At 35.4% G+C, this 24,088-nt stretch overlaps 1 protein-coding gene across 5 annotated transcripts in view; it reads left to right on the top strand.

Annotated features, from left to right (window-relative positions):
* The window catches only part of LOC149778675 (uncharacterized), a 144,975-nt gene that overhangs the window by 85,221 nt on the left and 35,666 nt on the right, over positions 1-24,088 (top strand). For 4 of the 5 annotated variants that reach the window (XM_089939483.1, XM_089939485.1, XM_089939484.1 and 1 more), the window contains exons 3-4: positions 8,395-8,608; positions 23,076-23,236. In XM_089939483.1, the coding sequence (XP_089795609.1) occupies positions 8,491-8,608; positions 23,076-23,236 (279 nt within the window). In that variant the 5' untranslated portion in view covers positions 8,395-8,490. The remainder of the gene's footprint in view (positions 1-8,394; positions 8,609-23,075; positions 23,237-24,088) is intronic. The other variant, XM_089939486.1, reaches the window with a different exon arrangement.

Here is a 24,088-nt window from a genome sequence, read left to right as displayed (position 1 = left end):
CATGGTTGTTTTGAAAAGCTGTTGTCACTATTCGCCCCATGAATGGATGATTATTATGACAGGAAGTTTTGTCCAAAATACTTTGAAGATGTTTACTTTGTCCTAAATGAAAATGTTGCCAATCTGACATGTAATTTGTCCACCACAGCAGTGAATTTGAAAATCTTATTTTCACTGAAGAATTCTGACACAGAACATTTAAAAGAAAGAAATGGTCTTATCTTGAAATTCCTGTACTTTTACAGTTTATATGAACAAGTCAGGTTTCTGTGAGATCTTGGATATTAAAGGGTTATAGGATTAATGGTTTTGTAAGGCTGTTGGTGTGGAAAGATAATCAGAAAAGATGATGAAATGTTGCTTTTTTAGAGGTTTCAGTGCAGTTTAGTGAAACTAGTATGGCTGTAATTTCTTTGGTGAAACTGTAGCCTGTTCAAGATGGTGCCATGGGGTGTTGCCTGGCAGCTCCAACCTGTCTTCATCTTAAGACAGTTTATATGCAGAACATTATGGTCTTGAAAGCTGACTGATTTTGCTGAATTGACTCTGAAAAGATTTGTTGAGTACTTTATGAATTGGCATTGATCAAGTATAATTTGTGCAGTTTTGATAACTGAGTGATGATTGTGGAACATAGAATTGTGCAGTATGTCTAACATTGATTTTAGCTGTTTCTGAGTGAGGACAATTTAGCATGCCAGAAGTGGAGTGAAATTTGGTTTCTGGGCATACGGCGATTGATATTTGTATCTAAAGACTACCTCATATGTGGGATTAGATGGACTGGAAGAAAGTTTGGTAGTTTAATCAGGAACCAGTTTTGTTCATCTGAGATAAAGTGATGGTTCTTTTGCCTCATTATAGAGGCTGTTTGAAGGGTAAGTTCTAAATGCACCCAAACAAAATGAAAGACCCTCGATTGTGTATTGAATCAAGCATCTGCAGTTACGATTTACAAGCTGATCTTATCACAATTGAAACATAGTCAAGTTTAGATCGTACTAAGGACCTGTATAACCACAGCAAAATCTTCCGATCTGCTCCCTAATCTGTATTGGCCACAACTCTTATTAATTCCAAGGCTTTTGACATTTGTTCCTGAGGTATCTAGTTTGTGGAAGGAAAGTTAGTCTATGGTCCAGAATAAGTCATATAAATTAGGTTTCATCAACAACAGGAATAAGAGAACCATAAGACAACCATCAAGATAGAGTTTTGGGCCATTGTGAATTCACTGTAATCAGCAGAAATGCATACAAATAGTTATAGATTCGGAAAATTTGAATCCGTTTTTCTTCTGCCCATTTCTGAACTCTAGCTTTGAATGTTCATATTCAGAAGGATCTGATTAAAATCAGATTTCCACAGTTCTGTCTGGAGCTCTGATGCATGCCGATAAGTGGTCATGTTGAGCTTGTAATTGACCAAAAAAATCACAACATTCAAATTTACAAAAGTGACACACCTCAGAACGTAACCCTAACAATAGCTGTCCTTAGCATGAATTTGCAACATTTTATCTGATACGCTACTAAATATAAGGGGGGCCCCGAGTGGCCGAGTGGTCTAAAGCGCTCTCCGTTACGGATCACTGCCATTACACCTTTGTCTGCATGGGTTCGAGTCTCGGATTCAGCCAATGTGGGTATGTGAGAAAGCTTGCCAGGAGCTTCTCGTGGGTTGGTGGTTCTTTCCAGGGTTTTCCCGGATTCTTCCTCTAATACTGGCCGCCATGTATAGTCTATTGTGTGCTGAAAATGGTGTTAAACCTACAATAATAACATCAATAACAATAACAACTAAATATAAGTGGACTGGGAATTACAAAGGTCACCAAAAAAATGAGGTTTTGTCAGTGTCTGTCAGATGCTCTGATGACATTTTTGCGGATACCATTCGATTTATGACATTTAACCAGCATTAATTGCAAAAATTCTTTAGATTCATGACTGTTTTTCCCCAAAATAGAAGTACAATAAATGTAGACCCTGATTTGTTGATATATGCTGCATTAACAGACTTGGGTGAATGATGTTTGCAGACAGTTGCACCTCATATATGGACAAATATTGTTATAAATAGCATTTTATGGGTTTTAATGTGGCAGACACCAGTAGATTCAAGATGTTCATTTAGGATATATATTCTTCCCTAATAATGAGCAACCACTCAATTTGAGGGGGAGGCTTGTGCTTAGGAATTTTAAAAAAACGGTTTGGCTTTCAGACTGCTTTAAAAATTATTCAGTTCTTACTATAATCTATTGAAGCTTAGAATTTTATCCATTATATTGAAGAAAAGTAATTTATCTTGATGTAAAACGGAAAAAAAATATTCCAACTTGAAAGAAAATCCCTGGCCTCTGCCATAAAATAAATGGATTGTCCTTAATGCATTTCTGTCATTAATGCACAGCAAAATTTGCATTAAAAGCAGTAAGTAATCTTGTGATTCGCATTAAAAAAGAATTTAATCTTCTTCTTGTCCACATATTCCCAGCTGAATAGAACTAGGATTCTAAAGTTGTTAAGAATGGGACTATAATCAGTTGGTTCATACATGCTTAATGGAAAGTCACGATTGTAGAATTGTCTGGAAGTGACAGATCTTGCTTGTTGCCAAGTGCACTTTTTAGATTTTAGGGGAAGAAAAAGAACTATAGCTTCAAAACGGGATTGATTGTTCAATATAAATTGCTGGTAACAGATGCAACGTTATTACATTATCTAAACCACATTCATATGTTAGATTGTGTCATAGTGTGACAACATTCTAATTAAGAATAATTCTTGAAATATCCAAACAGACTGTGAAGGTGTACTCTTCAAAGTTGCAAGGGTGGAGATAAAAACCATATTCTAACTTAGGAATCTGGAAGTTATTGTTTTTGTAGGTCAGTCTCATTTATTTGAAAATATTATTCAATAGTTCTGCAGGTACTTGAATTGACTAGGAAATTGAACAAAATAATGAGTGTATTAAAGACCCTTGTGACCATGACATTGACAGGTAGAATAAGAAAGAATTAGCTTGATGCAGCAAAATGCAGTTGGACAGTGTTTTTTTTTTTCTTCTTCTGATTATTGAATGAGATGCAGACAGACAGACAGAGAGAGGAGAGGGAGAGAGAGGAGAGAGGGAGATTGATCTCCTGACTTGTATAACTTGACAGTTGAACATTTTAGCAAGCATACCAATGTAGTAGTGTAAGAACATGTACTTTTATGTAAACTATGTTGATTTTACTTACTTTACTTAATCCTGATAAAACATTCTTTCTTAGATGGTGGCATAGTTAATATGCACAGTCAATTGCTCATAATTGAAGTTATTCAAGATGTTGATGACACACACACAAAAAAACGACATATCAAAAGTATGGGTTTAGGAATGGTAAGAAACCCAGTGAAGCATATTCAAGATTTCCTCATTAATATGCATTGATGTCTCTTATTATTAAAACAGTCCATGATCTAGTGCTTCTGAGACAAAAGTTATTAAAAAAATTATATGCAATTACTAACAATGCAGATGTTTGATAAAAGTGCTAAATATTTCTTCATGTCTGGGTCGGCTTTAGTGCTAGCTTAAATATAAAGAAAGCTTTTGTGTTTGCATGTAGTTAGAAAAATTAATCCATACAATTATTGAATAGATAATTACACATGGAAGTTTCAGTAATCAGTAAGTGAATTATAACAAGAACATCCATTGAAAATAAATCATGAAAGTTGTCACAGTTCACAAAATTATTTTCTTGAAATTGTCAGAGTGAAAATATTCACAGAAAGAAGGCCCCTACTGTGGAGTCCTAATTTATTGTTTTACATTCTGTAAGTCAGCTTTGATGGTAGGTTGGCCTCATCGATTCAGCCAAGTAGCTCTGATTTTAATTTTTGGGTACTGTGTTGTAGTAAATGTCTTTTATGCATGGTTTGGCAGTACATGTACTTAAAAAGTCACCTTTATCCACCATAGTCATTACTAATGAACCTTTTGGCATGCTTGAAACAATCCAGGTAATGTAAGGCATCATTCATTGACTGAGTTTCCCAGTTTTGGAGGATGGGGTCATAATGTCAATTATTTGTTGTATAGAGTTGACTCACAGTGAGATTTAGGGCTGCAGGTGACTGAGCTGTCTAAGGTGCATGCCTTTACAGACCACTCTGACATCTCACCTCTGTCCATGTGAGTTCAAGTCTTGGCTCAGCCAGCATGGACATGTGAGAAAGCTTGCCAATAGTTTCCCGTGGGTCTCAGTGGTTTTTACTGGGATTTTCCTGAGTTCTGCCTCAACCAAACATGCTGGCTGCTATGTATAGCCTATCATGTGCTGAAAAATGGCATTATATGCAGGAACAGTAACAACGCTATACGTGGGGTCTATGCTCCTTCCACCCATGTCAGATCTTGTTGACATGTATCTCATTGAAAACAAAAAAAATATAACATGTATTTCAAGCATGAAATTAAATGCAGAGACATTACAAAGTTGTTTTCTGTATTTTCTTGTGTGTAATAATATCATAAAGTGTTCCCTCACTGTAAAACCCTGCCATATACCACTGCCTCTTTTATAATGTGTTACCACTCTGGCCTTAAATTATGTAACAGGAAAGGCAAAACCAGCAGGTTTTGTGAAAGTCATGAAATAATTGAATTGTCTAAGTTATAAAATGAACATTTAAGAGAAACTTACAGTATTGTGAATTACTGGTAAATCCCAGATAATCCTACAAGTTCTATCACAAGTCCGAAAGCGTAGAATGAATTTTCAGTTGTGAATGTACTGATGTACCAATAGCCTTGAATGTTCCAATGTACCAGTACTCTTGCTGTATCACAATGATATAATCCAGAATGTCTTTGAATGAATTCACAATAATCCCAAAAAATGTGTTTCAGTCCAATAGTCGGTGAACACTATGTAATTCAATAAATAATTCCAATTATAAGTGAACAGAAGTAAAAGTGATTTCACAAAGACTGATGTTAAGACAGGAATGAATAATTTTGTTGATCACAACATTTATAGAAAAACCTAAAACACGATAAGATGATGATGATGTGGGCCATTTTCACATCAAATTCATAAACAGATTCATTTGTAGAACCTTCTTGGGCTATAATCAAGGCTAGTAATTGAATTCAGATTCAAGTAAACCTCTATTTATAACTTACAAGACAAACCAAGTACACACTAAAACTCAATCTTCATAGATAAAAGGTGAAGCACACAAAAATAAATATACATAACAATTGTATCACTATATTAATCATGCCAAAGTACTGTTATAGTCCATTTCATACCGAATTTAACTGAGTTGCTCCGTAATTATCCAAATAACCTCTCGAGTTACTTTATACTCCAGCCAATCAAACGCTGGTGGGTACATGTACATAACAAAATGGTGTCCATTGTTGTTTAGAAATATTTCATTAATAAAATTAATTAAATGACTGAAATTTGTTTGTAAATTATCCACAGACTTTCAAAAACAAATCTGATAAACTCATATGAAACGCATTTTATTATAGTGATGTTTCGGATGCAAAGAAATAGTTTGAACAGCTTGCTCTTTGATTGTCAGGGTTACATTTGTTTACTTTGACACTGTTTCCTTACTTACATGTACATGTCCAGATGTAAACAGCTCAAAGCTACTCTCTCATATGGGTTTGAAATTGCCCTGGTTTCCAGAAAATAAGACAGGATGGCTTCAATATTAAATTTCGTCAATATCTGCGGTAGCATCGCTGTTGAATATGCATTTTTCAACTCGATAAACGATGTTGAAGTAGTTACAGAAGTTTATGCAGATGCTGAAGTGTTAGCCATATTTTGCCCACCACCTATCAAATGGCTATTATAATCAGCTGACCACCTGCCACGTGATCAAAATTCCGAGCAAATTACGAAGTTCACCAAAGTCTGCATGAAATGGGCTGTTGCATCCTGTTCGTAGTCTCTTTTAATATCATTATTTTTCTTTCTAATTTTTTGTCCATATTTGCCGACCAGTGAAGAATCTTACATGCGTTCATTAGAAAGAAGCAGTAATGTTTAAACAGAAAATAGTTTAACCTGTTGGCATTTGCATAGACTGACAAAGTACAAAAGATGTGATTTGACCACTTCCAGAAAGGTTACTTATACTAAAAATTTCTGTAATTTATTTCAGATTCAAATATTTCCTGAAAATGTATCATTAACAGTGCTTAATTTTTCATTTATTTTATCTGTTATTTCCTAAAATAAGTTAGGTAGAATTGGTACATATGAACTATAACTAGTGTAGTGGATTTTTTTTTTTTTAACAAATATACAAAAATAAAGGAAATATATAAGGAACTTGAATAGTTTGGTGATACCTACAACACACATGGTCATGGATCCCATTAGATGAGTAAAATTTTCATATCATTGCCTTTAAAAATTCATTCCGTTAATTTTAGTTCTTGGCTAATGGAAGTACTTATAGTACAGTTTAACATCATCATGCAATACACTATTACTTGTGTTTTCTTGAATTATTCTGACCAAGCTTTCTCGCAGCATACCTTGATATATAACTGTTTTGTATGTATCATAGGTCACATGACTCGTGAACAGCATTATAGCAAGAGAGTACTGTATCAATGTGTCTGCAGTTGCGACTGTTACATCTATGATTTCACTAGTCAAGACCCTGACCTATGTTGGTGGATTATGCAAGAGAAAATAGTCTAATGTTATGTTTATGGTTGAGTTTATGTAATATTTGCAGGTAATACAGGTTATTTGATGCCATCAATATGACATCACCTTTTACCATTGTGTATCATGGCAACATGAACTCTGGCAAAGTAGGATGTAAAATGATGTGATTACAGCTTCTGGCCCATATTAAATATTGATAAAGATAAATAATAATATAAAAGTCCTTTGTTGTTGTTGTTGTAGGGTTTAACGCCATTTTTCAGCACAAGATAGGCTATACATGGCGGCCAGTATTAATGGTGGAGGAAGAACCCGGAAAGAACCACCGACCTATGAGAAGCTACTGGCAAGCTTTCTCACATAACCACATTAGCTGAATCCGAGACTTGAACTGATGCAGACAGAGGTGAGATGGCAGTGATCCATAATGGTGAGCACTTTAGACCTCTCAGCCACTCTGAGCCCAAAAAGGACTTTGAAAGGTAATGAAAAAATCCATGAAAAGTATGAGACATTGGAAAATCTTTAGCAATTACGACTTGCTGTAAATTGGTCATGCAAGCTTTCTATTGCAGAAATTTCATGTGATTTCAGTATATGTGTCATACTAAAAATATCCACTGATGAACATATAGTTTTCTTTGCCCTTTTGGCAAGAGGAGTCTGTGATCTTCATTCTGTAATATATTTGAAATGTTAAGGAATGTGTTGAGCTGTAAAAATTATATGGACCGTTGGTGACGTGGTGCATTTTTCCATAATCTTCTGTGCAATGACCTTTAACTGGGGATATTTAAATAGCATAATAAAATACACACCAGCCTGTACATTTTTAAGTGACTCTTGATTGCTTGGCCCCTTGGTTATTTTTGTACAAAGTTAAATAGTCTCCATTATTTCACAAGACTTTAACGGATTTTGACCATTGGAATCCTTTTAATTTGCCTTTTTACAAATTTGAAACTTTAATGGACAATTTGTCAGTCAGTAGGCCATTCTAAACATGAATATGCAAATGGTCCATTTCTCCAGGCCATGTGGAATTCTTAAAAAGTCCAGAACAAGACTCCTACATAATAGGTTTAATAAAATAGTGTGTTATTTCATAATTTTTCATGAATGAACACAAAATTTGGATTTTAAGAAAAAATTCACACATCTGTAAAGATTTTGCAAGAACTAAAGCACTCACCATTACGGATCACTGACATCTCACCTCTGTGGGTACATGAGAAAGCTTGCCAGTAGCTTCTTGTGGGTTGGTGGTAATTTCTGGGGTTTTCCTGAGTTCTTCTGTGCATTAAACCCTACAACAGCAACAACAACCTTGAAAAAGATACATTGGTTACCAATACAGTCAACTGACTAACTTCACAATATTATATTTTAAACTGATATGGTATTGGTAAAAATTATTTTTCTACCATGCTACAAACATGCCATGTACACTTACTTATCAGTCAAGTCCAACTGCAAACCTCAAGGACCCAGATCTGCCATCGCAGAATGCACTGGCAGATCTGGATCTATGCAGTTTGTTAGGAGTAATCTGTAGATCAAACAACATAAACCCTGATCTGCCAGTGCATTATATGATCAAATAATCATGTTGGTGTTTCTCGTGGGCTTTATTTAAAATTTCTTACCTTGAACAAATCTTTTTAAATAAATCTTTTTTTCTTTCTTTTCAGGGTCATCATTCAGTAGTGACTGCTTACCATAATTAACGGTAACTTTTACATAGCTGGAAGGGGTAAGCCTGGTGGCAGGTGCAGGAATCTAGCTCGATGCTGTTGTTGTGGGACATGGGCTGTGGGCGCAGTAAGCAGAGATCACCAACAAGCAGTAACGAAGATTACCTCAGTGAGAAAGAATCCAAGAAGAGGAAATCAAAACACGGCTCAGGTATCTATCACTATAAATTCATTAATTGAATTGGGTTTCAAATTTGTGTGGTTTTGTAACAAAAGAAAAACTTTTTTGTGGGTAAAGGCATCCTGACAGTTCTTATTAATAAAACATTATTTTAATGTAAAAAAAATTAGCTTTCAGTATGTTTTGTTATGTATATTTTATTTAATTATTTGTTTGTTAGGTTTTAATTTTTTAAAATTCTATTACATGTTATTTGTAATGTAACTGGATTTGACATTGTCCAGAAATTCAGTACAGTTCTGTTTGACCTGACTGTTATTGTTAAAAACCTAATAATAGAAACACTGTATCTAGTTTCTGACCTTGATTCAGAACCATCTGGGAATCTGTTTTGCATCTTAAGTTAGCCTTATACCTAATGTTTTCTATAGAAGTAGTCAGTGGGCTTTAAACTTTGGACATGTTGTGTTGTTGTGACCAGTTTGGGCTGAGACTTTATTTTCTTCAAATTATTGGATTTCAAGTGATTATTTTCCCTAGAAATGCTAAAGTGCTCAAAATTCATTCTTGAACAAGGACATTTATAAAAATTTATACAGAATTCAAAAAACTAGAATATTTTCTGTGGCTCAACAAGAGACTGTTGACACTACAGCACTTTGCAGGTTACAACAGATGTCATCATCTTCCATTTTGGATTTCATCAGGATTTGAACTCAGTTTCATTCAGGACTTTTTATTACTAGGACTTCTATTTTTTAATTCGTGGATTATTTTTGGATTTATTTGTAAAACCGTAAGTTTTTTTCTTCTCATTTTTAACTTGATATTCTAGTGAAATAAATTATTTGTTAAATTTTACAAAGCTTGTTGTCTTCACTTTTTTACTGTTACTTTTTGTAAGAGCCTAGACTCATAACAGTTTTTATTAGTTTAATACCAAGATTATTTTACTTCTGTGTCTAAAAGAAATCGAAATCATTATTTGCCTGCAAATATTGTGTTGCTTCTTTTGTCCAGGGTCCCCAGTTCAAGGGTAATTTTCCTATGTTAAAATTCTCACAAATTGGAGGGACAGAAAAAACATATGATCCCAGTCTGATTCCTTAGCTACATCCCTCATATGGAAAATCTTCCTCTGTTTCCTTGGACTCGCATACATATCCGTGTGTGTCAGGATGCTCTATGATATCATCTTTGTTGTTGCCTTTTGGTTTATTGTTTGGACCAAATTATCTTTTGATTTGGCTTTGGGTTTTTTCTTTCCAGTCCTTGCATTCTTATTTTGTATCTTTGTCCCTGCCAGTAGCTTCTCGTGGGTCGGTGGTTCTTCCCCGGGTTCTTCCTCCACCATTAATACTGGCTGCCATGCATAGCCTATCGTGTGCTGAAATATGGCCTTAAACCCCACAACAACAACATAAAGGTTTTGCCGGATCACTTGATGCAGAAGGTATAATTCCCTCTGTGACAGCACAAGATTTGAGAGACCAACAAAACTGGTCCTTGGCCACAACTCTGGACCTGTCAAAACATTAAAGTCTGTAGATTCCACCCCCTTCAGTAAGGAGGGAGGCAGTTGGCTATTGGGAGTTGCACACTTTCCTGCAGAGTCTCTCTTCCCGGAATCTAAGTAGGTGTCAGACTAACTCTGTAATGAGAGACTTGATCAAGCCTCTCAGATAATGCATGTGTGTCCTTTCCAAAATAATTTTTTTTTACCAGCTTTGCTTCTGGGACCCTCCACTTCTTTCATGGAACCCTGATCTGTTCCACCATCACAGCTGGTATCTCCCCATGAAGCGTTGGACTCCTATTTAAGTGCAGTTTAGAGAGTGAAATTGCAGGAATTTTATCCAGATTTGTTTTTTTGGAATCAGTGTTGATCTTTGAACAAATTCCTTCAGGAAGAGTATTCCAGATGGAGACAACTACCTTAGTCAAGAATGCCATCATGTCAAATGACAAGAGGGTTTCAGTAGATTTCCAGGAACTCTAAATGCAACTGCTGACTTAGTTCCCTGAAGAAGACCTCATGGGCAGTTCCACATAGCTAACTGGAGACCTCACATGGATCCCCTGTCCACTCATATCCCCTTAGGATCCAAGTTTCATTACCATCCGAGTTAGTGGATAAATCAGAAAGGAGTTCTGATTCACACTTCAGTGGTCAGGTACACCATTAACTTGGTTTTGGACTAAGGTCAATCACAGAATACAGATATATATATATAATCATTGAGAAAAGCCTGCAGACATCACAAAAATAAATATACGTAACACTTGTCACTTGAAATCAACGACCTGGATAAAAAATATTTGACAAGATGACTTTTCAGATGGAGTACATTTGTTTTTATCAATTTAATTTTTCCCCAAGGAATATGTTTTGGTCTCGTGTAATTATATCGTAAACAGCAGATCATAAACACTGTTTGTGGGTGCTACGTTTTCAGTGCAACAATTCCACTTTGAACAAAATTCTCCTGGTGGTTAATCATTAGAGAGACCAGTGTCTTTTATTTTTAAACATACCTGTCAGAGAAATCTCACAAGTTATATTTTTAACAAATAACACCAAATCACTGAAAATCGGCAACATGCTTCAAAACAATCTTTGACCAGCCAGTTGTTTAGAGTTAGCAAGTCCATGAACTACCCAAAGCTAGGTTAGGACCTGAAAGTTGTCAGATTCCGGATATTTGTTGTTGTTGTTGTTGTAGGGTTTGATGCCCTTTTTCAGCACAAGATAGGCTATACATGGCAGCCAGTATAACTGGTGGAAGAAGAACCCAGGAAAACCCTGGGAAGAACCACCGACCCACGAGAAGCTACTGGCAGGCTTTCTCAAGTACCCACATAGAAATAATTGTCAGTAAATAGCTCTTTTCTAATGAAGGTGTTCACTTTTATTTATAAGTTACATTTTCTATTCAAAATGACAAACCTTTGAAAGAACGTTAAAAACATTGCTCCAAGAGGTTTCCATCTGCATCATATGTACCAGCAAAAATATTGTTTTATTTCACTGTATTTTGCATATGAATTTGGATGCATTCCAGTGTTATTGTTGATTCAGAACAGAGCTAGCAATATATCAGGGTTTCATATGTCAGTTTTTTTTCTCAAGATTTTTGTCACGTTCAACAAATATAAGCCCATTTTGGGAGTGTTTTCTGTAAGTAAAATGGAATTCACATGCACCTGCCCACATGTTATGAGAGGGCCTATGAGTTATCCAGGTACGTTAAGATTAGGGAATGTTGTACTTTTAAAGATTTTATCCATTCTGGATTGGGTGCTGAGGTTCTGAAAAATGTATGATCATATTCTTGACAAGCATGTCCATGAGTTGGCATCTCTGTATATTTTAGTGATTTGTTTTAGTTCAGTAAGTGCATATCCTTGTACACTTTTATAGCTACTGTCTTTCCAGGGATCCTAGCTTGTGGCTTTTAGTATGTTCCTTGAGCAGGTGGATGTTAAAGTACTGTTGAGTTGGCTTTGCCCATGAAATAAGGTCATCTGCTGTGCATAATCTATCATGCATGTAATTGCTAGTATATAGGTTTATTAAGCTGTCAGTGGCATATGTGGTAAAATAATGGATTGCAATTTTTTCTTCTTATTGGTGTCCTATTTTTCCAGCAAAATATAGTAAACAGGATGGATTCATTTTCATTAGAATTTACAAGTCAGAAATGATTCATGCCCTTTAAAAAAATAAATTTCAAAAGTGAATAAAACCTAAAAGAACACAGATGTAATTCAGATTTTATAAAGTTGGCTTATTTCAGCATTATGATGAGAATTGGTTAATGACGAACTGGTAGGATATATTTTTTCATTTCATGGTGTTGCAAACAATTACATTTTCAATAGTTGTTGAGTTAATGACTCTGCCATTGGCTGAGGAAGTGGTACCATATACCCTTAATTTCAGGTCGAGTCGGCATAGATTCTGGTCTGCCATCGCATAATGTGCCAGCAGATCAGGGTCTGTGTTGTTTGTTCTACTGATTACTCCTTTATAATTGCATAGATCCAAATCTGCTGACCCTTTATGCGATGGCAGATCTCGATCTGTACAGTTAGCAGATGGACTTGACTTTGAAGTGAGTCCATTCAGTATTTTTCATTGTCATAGATAACTCATTCTTCATTGGAACTTTTAATTTATAAATAAAATGAATTTGCATTCATCGTGTTGTTGATAATATTCCAAGTAATTATATATAAAATATACCGTGCCATTCTTCGTTATGATTTTTCGAGTAACATTTTTGTTTTCCACGATGCATCAACTTTGTGCATAGTCAGCCATCCTAAGTATAACTTAAAAGTACTTGATTTGATGTACAGCAATCTTTACACCACACCCAAATGCCCACCCAAGCTGCCACAGTTTTGAGTAAAATATCTTGGCATAGAAAATAGAAAACCTTACTGAGAGCAAAAGTTCTGTCCAATTCAAGTACTTCATGTTTCCATAGTGATGTAGTCAGGAGTCCAGATTGATCATGGCCAAATTTTCAATTAATTCTGGCTTATGTTAAACCAGTTTTGCTGCTAATCATAAGAAAAAGAAATCCCTTTAGGCTATCTGATCTTATCTATCTAATCAGTGTAACTTGTTTGAATCACCAGTTGGTCTGTAGAAATCAGTGTACAAGACAGATGTCATCAACACAGTCAACAATGACTCAAAACATCCTTTCCGAATTTCTTTAAAAAAGCAGTCACATGTTCTCGCATTTGATTATACAGTTTAGTTTCCTTTCCATCACTATTATAAGGCTGATTGTTATAACACTTACCTGTCATAAGACAGGTATGGTCATGGATCCAGTTTAATTTTTCAGTAATAAAATTATGTTTTATATGGTTCCCCAACCCACTGCTACTTATATATGGAAAATAATAAACAAGAAAAGTTTTTAAAAAAAATTATATTTGATGTGCTTCATATAAGGTGGTATAGTTTATGGCTTCATTTGATATCATCATAATGAGGGAGAACTTCTTCATAAGTATGGGGTGAAACAATACACCTGTACCATGTATCGATATGATTCACAATATATAGCCTACAGTATGATTCATTATTGATACAACTTTATGGTCTTTCCATCTTTAGAAGGTCTGTAAGTGGTAGTTGGGACCTTTTAAGTTTTGTTGACGTATCGGTTGTATTTCCAGCATGCAGATTACAGACAAATATAGACTTAGCATCTAATTGTATGCCATGACAGGGAGAAAAAAAAATACTTGTAAAGTTGCAACAGACTGCCTGTTAGTTGTCAATGATTTTAATTCAACCTTTTAAGTCATTTTGGGCTGCCCCATTTGATCAGATGCATGATTCATCTTTCCCATCATGTCATTCATTTTGCACTGCATCAGTGCTTTAAATTTTTTTTAGTTATTCTGTGTTTTAACTTAAACTTGGAAGACATTATGGTGTTATCTTCAAAACCAGAAATTTTGTGGTTTCTTCGTGCATGGACAATCTCATCTAGATCAAGTCTGGATGTGGGAGTGGGGATGAATGTCAACAAAATCTACCATACTCAGCTTTATGAAGATGCAAAACAACTATTGCTCTTGTGTTTGTTAGTGAAGAAGGAGAACCATTGACAACACCTAATGTAAAAAAAGGAAATTAAATTTATGGAAGGTGGCAAACTCATGGGCTTGAAATCTGCACCCTTGCAGATTCTGTGCTAATTTTATTTATCTCATAAGCACATTCAGTCATTGATTAAATACCTCAACAAAAAAGAGACATTCCAAATTTGCTCTCCATGTATGATTGGAGTACTTTACAGAATTATGACATATAGCCTCTTTTATGTGAAGTTTCTCAGTTGCTTTACCAGTAATTCCTTTGTGTTATGCAGGAAATAAGTTCTGATTGGTGGTTATTGTTTACCCTGGACTGGAACCAACAGTAACAAACCAATCAAAATTCAATTTGTAACACATTTCAAATAGGTAGTGTAGCCATCAAATTAGACCCAAGTAGACAAGATACAAATCTACAGAGTTGTTATGAAATGATTAGCAAAGTACTTCACTGTACACGGGGAATGTCTCCTTCGTGCCGAACATGCAGCTGGGATAAGATAATTAACATAGAATTGGCAATGGTGGAGGGGGGCAAGCCATAGACCCTCCCCCTTATCCTCTTAAAACCATGTCACCTTGTGTTAATTTACAGGTGAGTGGGGGTCCCCAAGTGGTCTAAAACACTCACCGTTAACGGATCACTGTCATCTCACTTTTTTCTGTGTTGGTGGTTCTTTCTGAGGTATTAATGGTGCAGGAAGAACCCGGGGAAACCCCGGAAAGAACCACCGACCCACGAGAAGCTACTGGCAAGCTTTCTCACATACCCACATTAGCCGAATCCGAGACTCGAACCCACGCAGACAGGGGTGAGATGGCAGTGATCCGTAACGGAGAGCGCTTTAGACCACTCGGCCACTTGGGGCCCCACAACAAGAAGAGGTGAAAAGTAGATTAATAATTTTTCATGACTGCTGAATGTTAAAGTAACTTGTATCAGGTGAGTATTGCATGGCTCCTGTTTGCAGCATTGTAATGAGGGAGAACTGTATAATGGACTTCATTATTAGGCAGTCTGACTATAAGATAGTAGAGTGCATGGCTCCTGTTTGTAGCATTGTAATGAGGGAGAACTGTATAATGGACTTCATTATTAGGCAGTCTGACTATAAGATAGTAGAGTGCATGGCTCCTTTTTGCAGCATTGTAATGAGGGAGAACTGTATAATGGACTTCATTATTAGGCAGTCTGACTATAAGATAGTAGAGTGCATGGCTCCTGTTTGTAGCATTATAATAAGGGAGTGCTGCATAAGGAAAAGAAAGAAAAAGTAAGAAGATGCTATTGATAAAAAAGGGAAGGATAGGCGAAGAGAAGAGATTTCATTGTGTATGTGTTGAATGTACATTAAAGATATATGTACCAGTCATTGAAAACAAGAAAATAAAACAAGGATATAAGAAAAGGAAAGGACAGGAAAAATATTGAATAATTGTTGAAGTATGTGTCAAAAAGAGAAACTAAAATAAACACCTAAAACTAAATGAGTAATTACCAAATATTCATTTGTAATAAAAAAAGTTAAGAACCATGGCCATATTCAATCATCTTGACTGCTTCAGCATTCTGTTCTAACTTAAAACAAAAGCCTTCACACTGAGCACGAATTCAGGTCACATTTTCCACATTGTTTGGACAGCAAGAAATTTTCAGCCAGGTCACTCTAGTTAGGAAATGTCAGGTGTACATGAATCAGCGAAACCAGCCTTAATAGTTCTGCTAATGCTGTGATTCAATTGCATGATGATAGGCTCACCTAATTGGGGGATTTAAAACTCTGTTTGCATTACATTAGTGTATTTTATGTTCAGATGAAGGTGCTGAAATTGGAAATTTAATTTATCACATTAACAAGACTAAACATAATGGAATATGTTGGTCCTTAGTGCCTTTGTCAGATAAAAGTGGTTATCAGGTAAATGAATCAGGCCTGGAATATAACATAATTGAATCAGGCCTGGAATATAACATAATTGAATCAGGCCTGGAATATAACATACATGAATCAAGCCTGGAATATAGCATACATGAATCAAGCCTGGAATATAACATAATTGAATCAGGCCTGGAATATAACATAATTGAATCAGGCCTGGAATATAACATACATGAATCAAGCCTGGAATATAACATAAATGAATCAGGCCTGGAATATAACATACATGAATCAGGCCTGGAATATAACATAATTGAATCAGGCCTGGAATATAACATAATTGAATCAGGCCTGGAATATAACATAATTGAATCAGGCCTGGAATATAACATAAATGAATCAGGCCTGGAATATAACATAATTGAATCAGGCCTGGAATATAACATAAATGAATCAGGCCTGGAATATAACATAATTGAATCAGGCCTGGAATATAACATAAATGAATCAGGCCTGGAATATAACATAATTGAATCAGGCCTGGAATATAACATAATTGAATCAGGCCTGGAATATAACATACATGAATCAGGCCTGGAATATAACATAATTGAATCAGGCCTGGAATATAACATACATGAATCAAGCCTGGAATATAACATAAATGAATCAGGCCTGGAATATAACATAATTGAATCAGGCCTGGAATATAACATAATTGAATCAGGCCTGGAATATAACATAATTGAATCAGGCCTGGAATATAACATACATGAATCAGGCCTGGAATATAACATAATTGAATCAGGCCTGGAATATAACATACATGAATCAAGCCTGGAATATAACATAAATTTCTTTGTAGCCACAAGGAAGAGTAGATGGAAAATGTACTAGTTCTGCTGAATCTTCACTGGTCCTTTCCACAAAACACTGTCAGTCACATATTAAGATTTACTTGCCATTGGGCTATTGAAATTATGAAAAACACTAGTCTGACAGGAAATTTTCTAGCCTTGTGCTAGTGGACTAACACCAATTTTGAACCCACTAATTGCTGGAACTAACAATTGCTAAAAGTCAGCTACAGTTGATATCTTTAATTATTAGTCAGGATTATCTGAGTAGCAAAGCTTAGACTGTTACCATATTCGTGGATTATCTGAGTAGCAAAGCTTAGACTGTTACCATATTCGTTTTTTTTTTCTTCTTTAAAGGATTGTTTAGATTAACTGTTTGTACGCCCATCTGACGACTTGCATATTATGTAATGTGCTGTCTCTTCAGTGGTTTTAATACTTGCCAGTTCCATAACTTTGTGATGCTCGGAAAGATTTTCATTGTTGTTGTTGAGTTTAATTATAGTAGCGTTCGCACAATTGTGCATGTGCCACTTTTTTCTGACTGCACCGCAGCCTGCTAGTTGTTCATGGAGAAGGGATGGTGCCACCTCCCCCAGGCTTTTATGGATTCAAGGAACCCTGATAGTTTGGCCTCAATCTGTGGGTCCATAAAGGTCCCTACAGTTGAATGGTTGGCTGTCATTAGTGGGAAGGAGAGCTCGGGAACGGTCCTGCTTGCTTTACATCGCTGGTTTCTTGTTGCATTTGCCTTTTTTTTTTTTTTTTAATTGAGATTTTTTTTTTTTTCGAGATTTTTTTTTTTTTTTTCTTCTTCAAAATGTTTTAAAAGGAGGGGGGAACTTTTCATAGTAATATGTAAATTATGATGAGGCATGTCACATTCCACGACCAGGAAATATAATTTGGTGACTTGTGTCCTTGTCTGGAGTATAATTCTGAACCAATGAAGATATTTTATGAGACTCTGCCCTTGACTTAAACTATGTGCCATGCTCCATAGCCACACCCCTGAAATGAAGGTCAGGGTCATGGCAACAGAAAATATGTTTCTGTGAAGAGATTTTAATGAAAATTTTCATGCATGAATGGTCTGTCACATACTGTAATAGTCTTCCCGACCTCAAAGTGAAGGTTACACAAAAAGGGGTAAATGCAACTCTGACTTGTATCCTTGTTCAGAGTGTGACTTTTGGATCACTGAAGATATTTGAATGAAACTTGAATCAGTTTTATATCATGACTAGACAGTGTGTCTTAAACCATATCCATACCCCCTGCCTCAAGGACAAGGTCATAAGAAGGGAAAATATAAATCATTGACCTCTATCCACATATGTGAACAGTGTTTTGACCATGAAGATATTTGAATGAGCTGTTATTATATCTTGACAATTTATGATGCATTCACAGTCTTGCAACCTTTTTTAAGGTCATAGTCACCACAAGGAATAATGTAAGTCATGGGTATGTTTCCTACACAGGTTGTCTTTTTTTAAATCTGACATATTTTCATGAAACCTAACCCAGGTGCACACCTTAACGTACAATAAAATCTGCAAAGGTAAAGGCTTTTAGTAGGGAAAGGTCATGAGATGGGCATGTCAAAGAACCTTTAAAAAGGGTTTAGTCAATTGGGTACTGTATTATATACTCCCTGGATTGGAACTAATTGCACTTTCAGAGTTCATATGGCCAAAAGGATAAGTGAGTTTATAGTATGACCTTACAACCATCGTGTGTGATGCTTTGTGTTTCAGGGTCATAGTTTATCCATCAATATTTGCTGTTTTGTATTTCTTCACAGAAACAAAATTTGGTACACATATCATCTTGGCATGAAGGGTATTTCAAATCAGTGCAAATGATATTGATCCCGCATTAAATATGGCCACCATTACTAAAGATAGCTAAAACCCTTTATATGACTAAAAAACTGAACATGTAATTCAAGATACTCGTAATTTGTCATAAAGCATACTGGCAGGAAGACTTTTCAAATTGGTAGAAATGAACCTGATCAGCTCTCAGAAATGGCCCTTATTACTTGCAACAGCAAAGCCAGCATTACTGAAAATAGAAAAACCTTCAGTTGACTTCTTCAAGACTGTTGAATAGAGCAAATTTCACAAAATTTGACAGAAAGCATCCTGGAATGAATACCTTTTTCAAGTTTGTACAACTGATGATAATCTGCCATCAGACATGGCTGCCATTACTAAAAATAGAAAAAACTAAACTTCTTCTCCAAAACTTTTGAACAGACATTTGATCATATTTGACAGAAGTAGAGCTGCTGTTATTGAAAGTAGAAAAATATTTATGCAACTTCTGAAGTTTGAGAGAGAGCATCAAGGCATAGAGGGCTTTCTGTTTGTACATCTGATGGCAATCTACCATGAAATATATTTTCACTGTTACAATTATTTTTTGAAATGATGTCTTTGCCAAAACTGTTGAACAAAAACATTTCCCAAAACATTACAGAAATTAGCATGGCATGATGACCTATATAAATGATGTCAATCCATCATAAAGTCTAGCTGCAGTTAGTAACAATAAAAAAATGCTTCAAATGACTTCTTCTCCAATATTGGACAAAAATGGTGATGTGCCATCAGATATAGATGAAGACCCCAAAAAAAAAAGCACTGGAAGAATTTCTCTTGGCCAACTCCTCTTGCATTTGGCTATTAGGCAGATGTCAGTCAGTTGAGCAGTCTGAGGCCTACTTGGGTCTCTTGTTTTAAGTTCAGTTGTGAATGCCACAAAATACAAACCTAGCTGAGTCTTAATCATAAGGACATTATTCCATTATTCTTGTCATTCTGAATGTCTCAAACTGCTTTGTAATCAAGACTAATTCAAGTTGCAGTTATATGGCTCAATTTGAGTAAGTATTTACACATTGATTAAGTATTATTTCAAATACAAAGAGATTAATAAATTGAATGATGGCATAGTTTAAATGGGTTGAACATGCCATCCTTAAACATTGCTTACAGCAGGAACAATATGGTGACAACATTGGACTACATGCTAAAATTAAATTGTTTTGCATAATTTGAATGCATGAAAAACATTTTTGCAAGCTTTTAGTCATTTTGCATTAGATACTGTGGTTTTATTTTTAGATCATTTGTCATAGACCAGAAGAGTTTTGGAAAGGTAATTTGCCATCTGTCAGATAACACAGTTTTTTAGCACTGCTGTATTTCTCCTCAGCTACTTGGAAGATTGCCATGAACCTTTACACACCAATTCATCCCATGGTCTTATTGGTCCTTAATGAAAATGGTGCTGCTTGGATATTCAATATGGTCAGCACAAGAACCATCTTGAAAATCCTCTTATCACGCCTTTTGAATGGATGGTCATATAAATATTGGGTTTTCACTATATATAAAAAACGTTTTATGGTGTCTAGTTGAATCTGGATGAAAATTGTGCCAGTCTAAGTTCCAGTAGGGCTGCCTCCTTGAAAATCTTGTTATCACTACCCATACATGGATGATCATATGAACATGGTGTTGTCATTAAATGACTTGTGATATCTTGCTGGTCCTAAATAAAAAGGGTGTTGATCTGACATTCAGTATGGCTGCCATTCAGCCATCTAAACAATCTTGTTTTCACAACTTCACCTGAACAGAAAGACATATTGATGTGGGATTTTACCAAAAGACATTTTATGATGTCTAGTTAGTCCTAAATGAAAATGAGGCTATACTGATATCCAATATGGCCACATTAGCACCATGGGAACCAGCTTGAAAATCTTTACTCCTCCTACATGGATAATCATATCAACATAGGGTTTTAATCGAAAGACTTCTTATGATGTCTAACTAGTCTTTAATGAAAATGGTACCAGTCTGACAATCAATATTGCCACCATGGCAACCAGCTTGAAAATCTTGTTATGGCTACTGTTCTAGAATGTATGGTCATATAAACAGGGGGTTTTCGCTAAAAGGACTCCTTATGATGTCTAGTAGTTGCTAAATATAAATGGTGCTGATCTGACATACATTATGGTCACCATGGCAGCCAGCTTGCAAATCTTATCACAACTTGACCATAGTTATATTAAAGTGGTATTTTCAGGAGAAGGCTTTTTATGATGTCCATTTGGTTGTAAATGAAACTTTGCAAAGATGTCTTATGATATCCAGTTGGTCTAAATGAAAATTGTGCTAAACTGAAACCCAGTATGGCCACCATCTTCAACATTTTATTATCTCTAATTCTTCTGAATGAATATTCATATTAGCATGGGGTTCAGCTAAAATACTTCTTATAATACTTTGTTGATCATAAATTAAAATGGCGTTGATCTGATGTCCAGTATGTGGCCATCATCAAAATCTCGTTTTCTCTACTCTTAAATGAAGAGTAATTTTTACATGTTGGTTGGTCCTTAATGAAAATGACTAACCCTCAATATGGCCATCATGTTGGCTGTCTTGAAAAGATTGTTATCTCTGCTCCCAAATGGATGGTTGTATGAGCTAGTAGACTTCTTATGATGGTTATTTGTTCCTGAATGAAATTGGTGCCAGTCATACATCCATTATTGCTGCCATGACGAATGTCTTAAAAAATATTTTTGTCACTACTAATCCTTGGATGGTTGATCATTATGATGGATATCTTAACCAAATAACATACTATGATGCCTTCTTTGCCCAAAATGAAAAGCTGACATCCAGTATTTGCATCATATATTGGGAGTGGGGTAGAATCTCAGATCTTATTTTGCCACTATACATTTTTGAGGGTGTTGTCTATACATTGTGACAATGATTTATAATAACTTGAATAATTTACAGTGATGAGTCCACCACCAGTCGCCCCCAACTAACTTTTCAAAACGATGTTATGTATGTTCCACAGGACTTATTAAATGAGAAATGTGATCAATCTTCATTGTTTCAATGTCAGATAAATAATACGTTTGCAACTTTAATGCACAGTCATTGTTACACAGACAGTGGCTGAAGTACAGTATTTTTCTTCTGTGTTAAAACCATGAAATCATCCATGGACAGTTATGTAAAGTGGAGAGTGGGGTTCATCATTGCTAGTCAGAATCAGCTGGGTTGGTTAATTCATCAGGCCATAAATAACCTGTGTATTCAGTTAACAATTTGTTTGGGTTTTTAAAAAAATTCTTTTTGTTTAATGGTACTTTAAACATAATTTTAGCCACATCATACTCATGAAATGGGAGCTTAAGTCCCATTTCCAAAGACACGGTGAGGAAGTTGACCCTGTCTGGCTTAGGCAGGTATCAAACTTGGGATAACAAGTCTGAGTCTAATGCTCTACCAACTGAGAATCACTGGTCCCTATTTAGTTAGGGATCTACCGTTTAGATGGGGGTTTGGTATTCTTTTTGAAAAGAATTTCCAGCCTACAAATGGCTTGAAAAAATAATTTTGCTGTCATTTAAGAGAAAAAGAACCTATTAAATCCATAATATTGGTTGAAAAAAAAAATATCTTGTAGTAAATAATAATGTATCCTGGCATGAAAGAAAATCCCAGGACCTCCTCCCCCCACTCCTCACCAAAAATGAAATGGTAAGTACCCTAGGTACTAAAGTCTGAGCAAGTATTTAGTTTGTCCTTCGTTGCTGTGGTTAAATTTTCCATTGCCCATGACCTAGAAACTTGGGTAGTGCAAACTGGAGGTCTGAAAGTAGTTTAATATATTACGTGCATAATCATGAAAAAGGTTATATATTTTTTAATGTCTTTTTTAATACAAAATGTTAGTAAAAGATATAGAATCCAGTACTTTTGTGGGTTTTCTCAGAAGATAATATTTCAGAAATTAAAAATTTTGAGGTGAAAAACATTAACATAAGTTTGAAACTTGTGCCACTGTAAAAACCCGACTTCACTTGAATGACTGCTGTTATCGGAGACCACAGATCATTAGGATGAGGTTTTTTAGGCATAGATTAATTTGTTACATAATGCATATTAGGCACAGATTAATTTGTTACATAATGCATATTGACATACCACCTGTCATTTTGTGGTGATGTGGGGAAGGGACTTTCAAAATAAATGTTACCATATTTGATTGTGTCAGAATTTTTTAGTTAAATTTTTCTTTATTCAGCAGAAAAGAAAGAGAACAAAGATCCTGGTAGAAAGGTGTCTGATAAAGAAATAAACGAAAACAGCAGCCAGAAGTTCAAGTCTCCAGGGCTAATAATCAATGGATCCACACAGCAAACTGGGAACAATGAACCAACTTCTCCAGTTTTCATGGACAGTTTTGTAAGTCAGAATATGAACTAAATATATATTTTCAGATTGTTCTTGTTTTGTTTGAATTATTTTTTTGTGGTTTAGGTAAAATATTTAAATTTCAGATGATTCTAAAATGCAAAACAAACATTTACTTTTCATAAATGTTCATGTACATAATTCTCCATAGTGGAAAAATTCAAGCACAAAAAAAATAAATTGGATTTGCTGAATTAAGGGTGTACAGAAAATTTAAAGGTATGAAGAAATACAACAACTCAGTACTTTTTACATCCCACATATTAGCAAGATGTGGTGTTTGATGGGGAGCAAAAAAGGATAACCAACATGTGCCTCTTAGTGGATTACCTCCCCTTGATAAGATAATACGAGTTCTAAGATGCTGTCAATTTCATCACATGCCAGGGAAATTCTAGTACATGTAGTACAAAGTCAGGGTTCTTCAGTATACTAATCCACGGAGACAATGGACTAAGGCTAAGCTGATATTGGGGTCCAGATTTCATTACTTGAAGTAATATAATCTGAAAGAACTTTAGCTGTGAGGACATCGAGAATCCAGAAGACATTAATCATGTACCCTTAATTGTACATGCTGGAAGTAGTGTTTGAACCTTAGATGACATTGGTGCAGAGCAAGCATATTGTAAATTGTTTCACCAGGCCAAGGTCTGTATTCTTTGCCAGCTAGCTAGAAGTGGCCATAGAGCAGGTAGCATAGAATTCTAGGTCATCTACTTTGGTTGAATTTTTCAGGAACTTTTTTGTTTTTGTTTTACATAAATTTTTGTACAAAATTTTCATCTTTGTGGAAGAATGTGCATTGCTGCATTCATATAGGATAGGATGACTTGGCAGATT

Source organism: Sinohyriopsis cumingii, chromosome 17 (assembly GCF_028554795.1).
Source record: "Sinohyriopsis cumingii isolate HCF-2022 chromosome 17, ASM2855479v2, whole genome shotgun sequence".
NCBI classification, from domain to species: domain Eukaryota; kingdom Metazoa; phylum Mollusca; class Bivalvia; order Unionida; family Unionidae; genus Sinohyriopsis; species Sinohyriopsis cumingii.
The sequence above is the reverse complement of the archived record's forward strand: the minus strand, read 5'-3'. Positions and strand labels throughout refer to the sequence as shown.